The following is a 12,754-nucleotide window of genomic DNA, read 5'->3' as shown; positions in this document are numbered from 1 at the left end:
AAAAAGGGGCAATGTCCAATAGAACAAACTTTAGAAATCAATATGACACAAATACATCAATTTATTTGATTTTTGAAAGCTTTAAAAATGTTTATTTTCACATTTAGTTTAAGTTAAATACAAAAGGAACTGTAAAATGTTCCTTGGATCATAAGAGTATAAATATAAAAGTAAGCTAGGACTTTTTTTTAATGAAAGTTAATGTTCATGAAATAAAAGTTTGAAAATTATCTAATTCTTACCTGAATCTCAGTTTAGTTCTAAACTTTTTTTACAGGCCCAAGTTACAAGATTCACTGAAGTGGTAAAAACTTCATTCAGTTGTAAATATGTTATTAACAGAGTCAAGAACAGTCGAAAATAATTACAATTAATAAATTTGATGAAATCTCACAAATATATGTCCTTGGTCTCAAGAGCAATAAACTACAAATTAATCAGAATATAAATTACAGAGGTCATTACTCTCATCTCTGTGTATGAAAGATAATAATTTTAAGGCTCAAAATGATTCCATTTTGGGCACAGTTTTGCCAGTCCCCGGAAGAAATGCACCATAAAGAGTGGCTCTTCTAAAATACTCATTTTTGATAGTTTTAACTATCATTTCAATTACCTTACTATCAAGTGGAACTATTAAATGTATGTTTTTCTCTTAAAAGTATTTCTGCGTATAATGTAAGTATGCTTTACAGCTAATGTTTAACGTGTCGAGACACAAGGGAACCCAGAGCTAAGGTTTACCAAACCTAAGAAGCTCACAAATTAACTTTCAATCACAAAAAAGGCATGGTTTTAGGTGTCTTGAGATTACATGCAAATTACATAGGCTTCTGATTAATAAACATTAGCTAAAATAGTCTTAACTATATTTGTGTCATGAACTCAAAATGTCTACTTTCATTTACATATATGTATATATATGACCAACTAAGAATAACAGAAAAGTCAATTCAATGTATATACTGAGAATCAACAAGCTCAATTCTCAAAGCTTAATGGAAATGATATATGCATTATTCTATGTCACATCCTTCACAATTCTGACTGTACCTTTAGTGGACTCCTTTTCCTGTAACTGTCATGCATTCGGTTTTAAAAATAAGCAAACCTAGTAACCAAGTTAGTGGTTATATTATAGAAACTCAATCAGTTCAGAACTACCCAGTTATGAATACAATCCAAGAAGCTGCAGTCTTTTACTGGTTCTACTTTATCTACTTTGTCTATCAGTAAAACTCAAATTCTTCACTTTCAGACTGACATATATAGATCAGTTTCTCCCAAACTGTTCAATAAAAAACATTTCTGGGAGGCAAATGTTATTAGATGTGGGGTGGAAAAAGGGTTCTGGAGTTCAAAAAGTTTGGGAAAATACTGTAATATTAAGCCCCATGAAATCCTGTAGCAAATAAAAACCTAATTACTTTGATACCAATGAGGGTTTCCAAACTTTGAGCATGATACACTTGTGAGACATTCTCAATATTCTTTAGACACTGTTGTATGAAACTCTTATTTCAGAAATGCTGTGAGTTTGATGAATGTTTAGAGTAAAAAGAGCAAAGAAATCTTTCAATTGTTCTAATGTACCATTTTCAATTTATTTATCTAAGAGGTAATTTCCTGTAGTAAAATATTAGGCTAAGTAATCTGAATAAGAACTTGAATAAGTGATGCATAATAGTACCCCAAACCCACAAATTCAGTCATTATCTGTGATTCTAGGAAAGTCATACCAAACCCTATTAACTGTTCTTCATAACTGAGAGTATTTATAAACACTGGTAAACAAATCCTTAATTCAAAAAGATATGCCATCATGATCATATCACTAAAATATTTACCAATATCTGGATTGAAGATTTCCTCCACAACCAGCTGAAAAAATTCTTTGGAAACACCTCCCTCATCAACTCCTTGTTCTCCTTCAAATTCCACATACAATTGTTTCTTCAAGTCTGCAGGATTTTCCATAGCGATCATCTCTAGCTATAATGAGTGAAAAGATAAAGTGAAAAGAAGATGACTGCCAGTTTAAGGATGAAAGCAAAATAAAAATAAGGAGAAGCAAAAAAAAAAAAAAAAACAAAACAAGGAGTAGGGCTATGGAGCAAATAAAAAGTACTGACTTTTGGTCTGTTTTAAATGGAAACAGGAAGCAAACTGGTAAAAAGCCAGTAAAGGCAAAGATTCAGTCTCACAGATAATGGAAAAACAGGACAGTAAAGAAACCAGCATAGATTTATAAAAGGTTACTTTCTAACTACTGATTTGTGATGAAATTAACATATAGTAGAAAATTAAAATTAGATTTTTTTGTTACTTCTGTATAACAAACCTGGGCTGTAAGGTTAGGACATGGAAAGAAGTCAAGACAGCCAAATACATAAGTGAACTCAAAATAAATCATTTCAACAAAGATAATGGAGTATAAAAGTTTGACTTCAAATTTGTTCGCTAGTAGTTCTTTATGTTTAATAGAATAGAAACTAAGGAATTAGGTCTTATTAATCCATTCAGCCATAAATAAAATAGTTTCAATTAAGAGAAAAAACACACTGAATAAATAGGGAAACAATTTATGGTCTCTTATAATGCTTATTATAAATTGCCACTTCTCAATGGATCACAACACATCTCATATACACTTTTTTTTGAAAGCAGATGAGACATACGCTTGCTCATATCCTTACTCTTAATTTCTTACTAACAGTTATCAAACCCTAGTATCTAGCATTTTTTAACTATAAATCTTTACCAGATACTTTTTTGTATCTATAGAATATACATAGTAACTGATCTCAGTCATTAAGAGATTAATCAGAAAATCCACACTAGATTCTAATGTGAAATAATTACACTGCATTTTTTTTTTAATGTATCTGAAATTTACTAACAGCATGCCTATTGATCACCCACCATATTTGCTACATTGACTTTAAATGCCGTTTGGCTGTTAAAATTTTTCTAAATTTGCCAAAACAGAATATGTAAGGGTGTTCAAGTTATTCCAACTAGTCCAAGTAGAATTTTAAAAAATGGTTTTGAGCAATTCAAACATCAACAAAGTAACTGTACTACGGTCCTAAAGTAATGACTTTAGGTAATAGCAATGGTTTGGACATTCTAGCAGATCTATAAAAAATGAAATAAAATCTCATGAATTCATAAATCAAGCCAGTTGCCCTAGATCAATGTTTTTCAAACTGCCAACTGAACCTCATTAGTGGGTAGCCCAATTCATTTAGTGGTTTAAAACCAACAATGGGAGGGAAAAGAATGTATTCCACATAGTAATGGCATCTACTGTTTTGTGAAACTTCTATTTCAATTATATGTACAGACAGATAGGCATGTGTGTACCTAATGCTATGCAAAATATCTTACTTGGGACTACAGTCAAAAAGGTTTTAAGAACAAAGGCTGAAATGATCTCTTAGATATCTTCAACTTTTGGATTCTATAATTCTGTGATTTTAGAATCTTTAGCTTTAAAAAATGTCCTGTACAACAGTGGTCTCTAATATTTACAAAATCATTTTTATGCCAAGTTGTATAAGGATAACTTATTTTTGTGACAGTGTTGTGGAGACTGAGAATACTCTGTACTAGTTCCAACTATCACTTAACTTTTAAACTTTAAATTTTAGCAAGCGACTCAGGTAAGCTTCAGTTTCCTCATCTGCAAAGAAAAAAAAGGAATAGTACTCTTCATACTGAAAAGATGTGAAGGCTTAGTAAAAATATATAGCAAAGTGTTTAGAGTGGGCAATATTAAGATAACACATCATGTTGGAACCTTTTAAAACAACTTTGATCTTTGAACAAAAGATTCACAATTTGGTTTTATAGCCTTGTCCCAAGTTTTGAAAATAACCTTGGGGAAAAATAGTTCCAGTTGGAAACCTGTTTCAAGCCACAGAAAATAAAGAATGCTGAGAACTAAATTAGAATTATCAGCTCCAATGTGGTTTACCCATCACGCCAACATCCCATATTGCCATGGAACGCATTCCTAGTTTCCTTCTTCCAGTTCCCACCTGCCTAGGTGTTAAAGGAATATAAGTCAATGTTTATATATGCCCTTATAACACAAAGACAAACCTGCTTTTATATCAAAAGTATAATGCATTCCAAGGTGGAAAAAATGATTATCTGATATTTAAATATGCTTCCTATAGTTCTTCCTCATTAACATTCATAAATGAGAGCGGACTCCATTATCAATGTGATTGTATCTTTTAAAGGATTTGTTGTTTCTACAGGATTCAGAGATCATGTGTTGCAGTCTGAGCTCCACCACAGACACTTTATATGACGCTGAAACAAATTTATCTTCATTCTTAATATTAAATATTACTGTCTGTCCATCTCCATCAATCTCCACTCTGCTCCCCACCCTGAGTGCCAAAATAATTCAATGCAATGTTCTATAATTACAATTGTAAACATATAGCTTTCTTTGTTAGTTTCATCTATAAAATGAGAATGACGTATTAAGAAGAAATAAATACACGTGAAGCACTTAGATGAATTCCCTGTACAATAATGCCTTCTAAGTACTAGCTTTTGTTGTTACCGTTACTTTAACTCGTACTAAAAATTTTTTCAGGCTTGCCTGAAAACCGAACCACCCAGACATTACAGAAAAAAATATTTCAGTAACAATAACACAACAATAATATAGCACTTATGTGTCAGGGGACTATTCTAAGCCCTTTACATACATCAATTCACTTCATTTTCACAACAACCTTATGTGGCTGGTAATAATAACCCCATTTTACAGATAAAGACCCCAAAGTAATGAGAGATTCAATAACTTGCTTTCAGTATTAGTAAATGGTAGAACAGAGTTCTAATCCAGGCAGCAAGCTCTTAACTACTATGCCTTCCTGCTCTCCTCAATGACTAGCAGTAATCTTTTTGAGATTTATTGTTTATATTTTTATATATTATTTTATTATATATAATAAATACATAATAAATGTACACATAAATTAAATGTTATTAAATGTATTTTATGTATTTTATAGTTATTTGAGTAACTTATTTTCTTCCTTATGCTTTTCTGTATTTTTAATTATTATTTTTTTACAATAAACATGTATCTTAGAATCAGGAGGTCAAATGCAAATATGTAAAAAGAATGATTTGAAAAATAGGTAGCAACTAAACTCTGCAGGTAAAAATTTTCCATTATTATCTATGTTAGATTACCATTCTCAGGTATATATTAAGTGGTTCTGTAATACTTTTATCATTTATGTAGACATGAGTAGCCTAACCTTTAAAAAACAATTTTTACTTTTAACTGTAACATAAAATTTACCAGTTATCATTGTGACAAAGGCCATTATTAAGTAATGGACTGCATTTATTTTTCTTAAAACAATTACTTCTGACCCATTGTTCAATTAGAGAATCATTTAAGAATTGAACGGTAAAGGTGTTATCACTTTCTGTAATACATATATACCATTTAAAACAGAATTTTGAAAATCAAAAGCTGTCTTGAAGGCAGCAGGATATTTGGAAACTTAAAAGACTATGTCAGTGAACATTCATTCTGAAAAGGAGAATTTGTATTCATCCTTGAACTGAAATCATTTAGTATACAGACCTGTATTTGTATATAGATTTTCTTAAAGGACGGTATATTAATTTAATATGGAGACTTGCAAAAGACAGACTGTTGGGGAAAAATAAACAAAAATAGACTGGATGTAATGACATCTACCTCTTCCTTATATGACTTCCTCTTCTAAGACTTGATTTCATCAATTGTTGGACAAAACGATTTTCAATTTCTGAACTTTTAATTGGCCATGATGATGAAATCCTAGAGAGATCATTTTTTAAAAAATTGATCTAGTATCAAAGCATTCCCAGAATACCTAGATAGGATGACATCTTAATATAAAAATATCATACTTGCCAGATTTACAAGAGTCAAAAGGAAAACCCATCCTTTAAAATCTTACAGTATTCTGGGATACTATCACTCATGATAAAGTCATCTTTATCCATAATTGAAAAAAAATTGCTTAATGGTACAGATATTTAAGTAGAAGGAGTAGTCACATAAAACAGATCTCACTAATACTTAAGAATACCTAGGCTCTCTAAGAATGGCTGGCTTAAGCAACTTTAGGCAACTTACTACACTCTACAGTTAAACACTTCGTTTATATCTGTAAGGTACTGGCTAGAATAAGATCTTTAGATTATCCAGATATATTTAATTTTTTCATTTCTCTAAAAACAGATGAAGCAGTTTTTTATATCTTACAAATAAAGTTTAGATGTTTGGGTAACAGCCATATCATATAACCACATCTGCTTTTGAGACCAGGAACCCTGAATTCTACTTCCAATTCTGCCATTAATTTCTATAGGCCAGAATCTCTCTGAGTTTCTTTTTTCTCATACAGAGCTAAGGAGTTTGACAAGTTTCATTGTTTTAATTATATGATAATGAGAATCTAAGTAGATCTACCTCATTCTCTTAATCTCCTCTGAGGACATAAATTAGGCATGAAGTTCTTCGTTTCAAATAAACTACAAAAACAATAATGGTCATTGCATTAAACACAATACAGTGAATGTACAAGATACAATTAATCATACTCAGGGCAGCACAGGATAATCTTATTCTTAAAGCACTGTAGGTCAATTGTTAAATAAAAGAATCAAGTTTTATTTCAATAATAACTAAGGGTGTTTGCCAAGGAAAATGGTGGGGACTGGGATATAGAGCACTGTTAGAGCCCAGAAAAAAATGATTTTAAATTTTTTTGTTTTTTTTAAGATTTTATTTATTTGACAGGGAGAGACAGCGAGAGAGGGAACACAAGCAGGGGGAGTGGGAGAGGGAGAAGCAGGCTTCCCGCCGAGCAGGGAGCCCGATGTGGGGCTTGATCCTAGGACCCTGGGATCATGACCTGAGCCGAAGGCAGACGCTTAACGACTGAGCCACTCAGGCGCCCCTGATTTTAATTTTTTAAAGGGGACTGAGCAGAACCAATTGGTAGTAGGGCTATTCATTTGTGTCTATCACCTTGATCTGTTCTAGTTCTTATTTTTGGACTTTATCCTATACTACTTCATATTTTTGGACTCTCCTATACAGTTGTCCATTTCAGGCTTTCCTTTCAGTCTTCAGATCCCTATTTAGAATTCTAGGATTCCCTGACTAATCTGAACCAAGTCGCCCACCACCATCAATCCTTATTCTAAACCTGCTGTTTTCATCATCCTCTCAAAGACTGCCAGTTTCCTAAACATGTACTTGTATGTAAAAATGGCCTCAATAAATGTGTATATATAAACTGTACCAATAGCCATCTTCCCAAAACTGGTTTGCAGTCTGGCTTTATCAGAGTATCTGGGGGCACTACCAGAAATGTAATTCCTAGGCTCTACACCAGAACTCCTACACTGAACCTCCAGAAGGTAGAACCTTGGAATTGTTTTTAAAACATATTTCTCGTTCAGATGTGAAGGCAGTTTGGGGTATGTCACAGATGGCAATATTGTCTTCAATAATACTTGTCCTCTCCTAACATAATCTCCTAAAATAAAAATGAAAAAAATTTTTCATACCCTTTTCCTTTGAAAATGCTATGTCTAAAAAAAATTACAAATTATCTACTAAATGTTATTAGTAAAATACTGTAAAAGCCTTATCACGGTTTCGATTGTTTTATTTATTTATTTTATTTTTTTAAAGATTTTATTTATGTATTTGACAGAGAGAGCAGGAACACAAGCAGGGGAGTGGGAGAGGGAGAAGCAGGCTTCCCGCTGAGCAGGGAGCCTGATGTGGGACTCGATCCCAGGACCCTGGGATCGTGACCTGAGCCGAACGCAGATGCTTAACTGACTGAGCCACCCAGGCGCCCATCGATTGTTTTAATTCAAGTGAGCTCATAAGTATCACAGTACTATTTTCTAAGAAACAACAACAAATAGTGAAAGTAAGTCCTAGGGTGAAATACTGCAATAATTTACAAGTGTGGGGTAGTTCTTAAATGATTCTGAGACACCTATTTGTGAAAAGGCAACTTATAGTTTACCATATTTCTTTCATTGATTCTAAAATTCATTTCTCTGTTTTCACATTTTAACATCTCTGAAATCAGGATATACCATAAAACTGGTAGCATTTCACAACATAACTGGCAGCATTTTTTCCTATTACTGTGTGTCCTACAATCAACAGTATCTAAGTTTCAATAAAATACTGTAAACACTAATTCTTCAGCTGGCATCAAAGACAGTTCCTCTAGGGGCGCCTGGGTGGCACAGCTGGTTAAGGGTCCAACTCTTAGTTTGCGCTCAAGTCGTGATCTCAAGCCCCGCATTGGGCTCTGTGTGGAGTCCACTTGAGATTCTTTCCCTTCCCCTCTGCCCCTCCCACTCATGCTCTCTTTCTCTCTCTCTCTCATAAATAAATCTTTAGAACAAACCAACCCCAGTTCCTCTAAAAACTCCAGTTAGGAAATAATTTGCTAGTCTGATTCAAATTACATGGTATATGAAAATGAGGAACATAGTTTTCTTAAAAAAAAAAAAAAAAAAAACTGTAATTATCAATGGAAGGTACTACTACTCCCTTTTCCACCATGCCAGTCAGCCTTACAATAGGACCTAACAGAAAACATACTCAAGAGTGTCATATATGTAGTCAGTATTTTCTAGGCCTCATTTGTAAACTAATGAGTAGATGAACTCCAAGGCTTCTTTTAGCTCTTAAAGTCTACAATTCTATAACCTTGATTATTTAATTATTAATATTGAGCTCACCACAATTCTCATTTCCTCTTCTCTTCCCAACCCTACTCTGTAGTTCAAATTAGCAGGTCATAAAAAGCAGTCAATAGGTTTATTTTGTTTGTCAAACTGTTACAGAATAATAAGGCTTTAAAAAAGCAAAGTAGATCCTTGAGGAATAAGATGTTAAAAATCCATCAGTACTTTTGAGAGTTCGGCTGAGAGGATGACCTTAAACTACTTCTTGTCGTAAACCTTCTGCTTTTTGTTACTAAAATACTATGACTTTATCATAATCACACCACTATGAATATTTTTTTTTAAAATAAGACTATCAATTTGACTCACAAGGCTATTTCGATGTTTTAATTTTTCTAACCTTTTCACATTGTTATTTAAAAAAAGAAGAAAAAAGGAAAGAGTAAAATTTGTTTAGTATGAACATTTAGCACCCCTAAGCTTTTCAGTGGTCATAATTCATCTTTACATCTCTACTGCTTAGCAAAGTGCCTCACACAAGATTTCTGAAGCGAACTGCTTTTGTGGACTGGTAATATTCAAGTACAGATATTATCTAGTGAATCCTGATTTAAAACTGGTCAAATTATAATATTCAGGTTTGACAGAATTAAGCAGAACCCACTAAAAAAAACTACTGTTAGTATAATAAAGAAGTTCACAGTTTTACTCTAAAATCCGATTTAAAAAAAGGCCTTATAAACCAAAATGACTGTTTCCTCAAAATTCTAGATGATAAAATAAGTATACAACAAGTACTTAAACTTTTATTGTTTCTTAGCCTTGCTTTACTAAGCAAGGTGGGAAACAAGGCAGGGGAAGGAAAATCAGGTTGGGTAGATTTCTTAGCTGAAGGCAGATAAGAAAGGTGGATAATTTTTTTTATTTCTAACTCTGAATTAATCTTATAGAGAGTAATTTCACTGCTTTTTTAAAAGTAGGCATAGCTTTTACTGGAAATAGATGAAAGGATTCCAACCCAAGAAGCCAAACATAAAATGTATGGTCTTAGGATTTGCAGTTCTGTTCTAACAATCGAAATTCATAGATAAGACCTCAATGTACTTTTCACAAAACATCACTAACATCCTTATATGATACCCTACATTCTGCTAACCTACGTAAAGTAAGTTGCTGGCTGCCTGATGAACAGTTATTAAGTATATTAATTATTTATGTAGCTCAAAACTAAGAGAGTAAAATAAAAAGAGAACCAGAAACCAAGCAATGATAATTACTCCAAATAATTAATGACTCATTCTGCCTCTGTTGAAAAACTGCTTGAGTTACTTAAATAATGTAGACTCTTTCCTCAACGCTGGAAATATATTTGGTGTTTTTAAAAACCAGTAACAAACAAAAGAGGCACACAATTTCTGCAACTTTTAAATTTCGGAGATGTCAAACGACTTTTTCCACTGGTTTACAGTTTTATGAATAGACAAATCTATCCTAAAACTAAAATATACTTTAAAATAAGTATCACTATTTCCTAGTTGTGTCGTGGGTTCTTATCTTTTATTAGTATGGAATGCTGACTGTATCTTAATTTTACTTGACATCAAATTTTACTTGAAGTTGTTAAAAAAAAAAAAAGAACTAGTAATGATGGGTTTATGTAGTATCATGAATACAATAAAACCCTGTGATGAAGGGGGCGGCGCCTGGCTGGTACAGCATGGGACTCTTCATCTTGGGGTTTTGAGTTCAAACCCTACGTTGGGTGTAGAGATTACTTAAAAATAAAACCTTAAACACACACACACACACAAACAACCTGTGATAAAGCATCTTAGGACAAATGCAAATTTGGGCACATGACTGGCAATTGGTTTATGTCTTCTGCCCAGGCCTACATTCTTCTTTTTTGTTTGGCCAGGCCTGCATTCTTAAATGGGGGCACTAAAATTCTTATTTTCTGTGGAGGCAAGGAGTTAACAAAAGGCAGCCAATCTGGAGAAATAGGAAGTTAGAAGGTGGGTACCCACGTTGTGTTCCCAATATTCTCCCAGCTCAATATCCCTGTATTGGGTTGATGACACAAAGCACCATTAATTTCAAGATTCCTGGAATGGCTGGCTGTTTTCCTAGTAGTTCCAACCAACTCCAATATATTTAAATGGTAAGAAAATATCACAATCAGGCAGTGTTCTACAGGGGCATTTTGAGTGATCCAGCAGGAACTCTTACTAGCAGCACTCACCAAACTGCCCAGATCACTTCACCTTCATGATAATGCAACTCTAAATTTTATATCATGGAATTTTTGGACACCACTTATTATTTTATGGTATGATTTTATCGTACCACTCTTCCCAGTTAAGATTTGATACTCATATTTATTACTGGGTACCTCCACATGCCCTTGCTCCTGTGCTATGGTCTTTTCCCAATATCCACTTGTCTTCTCAATAGAGAAGAAACTTTTGGGGTTAGTTGTCAATATTTAGAAAATCTATTATTTTTCCAAGAGAGAGTGATCATTATTCAAGACAACCAATACTTTGTGGAACACATTTATAAATTTGGACAGGAACAACAAAAGTATAATATTTACAACTTATAATACAAAAACATCCATATATTCCTATACCATATGCCATATTTTTTTTCAGTCACTTATAAAATGAATTCACTGAACTGTATTACAATCTCCCCAATATTAGGTATTTGTTCTAGTACTAATTTTTAAGCATAAGCCCAACTTACCCGGACAAGTGCATCATCTATGATATGGTCACGTCTGACTTTGAGTCTCAAATACGGATTCAACTGCTGTCCTTGAACTAAGCTGTAGAGAACAGTGATTCTTCGTTCACTGTACATGCGAATTCTATTGTCATAATATAATCCCAAATTCTTTGTGACAGCATTCAATATAAAGGGACATGTCATGAAAGAGAATTTGTTCTCTGTTTCTACTTTGAAAAAAGTATAATCTTTATCCATTTCTAGAACATCATTCAGTGGTTCATTAATAAACTCTTCAAAAGGGATAAGTGGTTTTCGGCAATCCAGAGTTTTAACACCAAGTTCAGTTTCCAGTGGGTCCACTCGAGGACCTTTCTTATTTCTTCTTTCCTCTCCCAAAAGCTCCTGAAGTGTCAATTCACTGGACTCAGGGATGGGCTCTTCATCATCTTCTTCATTATGATTTGTGTCCACTTCCCCACCCACTACATTTGCATAGTAAACCATTTTCAAGCACTTTGAAGCAGCAACAATAGCATCATCGTCATTCACTAGATTCCGACTGTTAAATTCATTGCTTATGACTTTGTAAGTAATAAGCTGCTGAAATGTTTCCATCATTCTACGAATCTGGTCTGCACTGTATTTAGACCACAGTCTAACCAATTTTCCTTGGGCTGCAAGGGGTAGCTTACTCATTGCTTTGCAAAATAACGGCAAAGCCATTTCCAGATACTCAGGACTGTGGAGATTTCTATTCTCCATTACAATAATGAATAAATTCAGATAATTAGGATCTCGAGAGTATACATTGTGATACGTCAAGTCACATTCCACATTAGGTGACAAATATACAAGTGCATTGAGAAAAGCAGTTTCTATTTTTTCATTAGAGAGTAATCTGGTATAGACCCTTCTAATGGCCTCAATATCCACAGACACATCATCAGGGCCTAATTTTTGTAAGTTGTTATCTCCTTGTGAACTATCACTTATCCTTGAAGAAGATGCTTCTGAATCTTCTTCCATAGCAGCAGCAGAACATGCAGCTTTTTCCTTTTCATCTTCATCTTTGTCTTCATCCTTTCCTTGAAGAGATTTCAGTTCTTCCTTGGTGTGTTGTTTGACTTTCCGAAAGCTCTGTACCAATGCCTCAGCACTAGAAAAAACTCTTCCAATAACACGGATTAAAGGGGAATAATCCTCTCTCTCTCTACATAATTCAAGAATTTCATATACCGTCTCTTCTGTTAGGTAAGTTACATCT

The 12,754-nt window shown here is 33.5% G+C and overlaps 1 protein-coding gene across 7 annotated transcripts in view; it reads right to left on the bottom strand.

The window, feature by feature from the left end:
* The window catches only part of UBE3A (ubiquitin protein ligase E3A), a 98,926-nt gene that overhangs the window by 21,012 nt on the left and 65,160 nt on the right, over nt 1-12,754 (bottom strand). For all 7 annotated transcript variants that reach the window (XM_035023948.1, XM_035023941.1, XM_035023943.1 and 4 more), the window contains 2 exons: nt 11,506-12,752; nt 1,848-1,992 (listed from right to left, as the gene is read on the bottom strand). In XM_035023948.1, the coding sequence (XP_034879839.1) occupies nt 1,848-1,992; nt 11,506-12,752 (1,392 nt within the window). The remainder of the gene's footprint in view (nt 1-1,847; nt 1,993-11,505; nt 12,753-12,754) is intronic.

Source organism: Mirounga leonina, unplaced genomic scaffold (genome assembly GCF_011800145.1).
Source record: "Mirounga leonina isolate KUSES-001 unplaced genomic scaffold, KU_Mleo_1.0 Mir_178, whole genome shotgun sequence".
NCBI lineage: Eukaryota > Metazoa > Chordata > Mammalia > Carnivora > Phocidae > Mirounga > Mirounga leonina.
The sequence above is the reverse complement of the archived record's forward strand: the minus strand, read 5'-3'. Positions and strand labels throughout refer to the sequence as shown.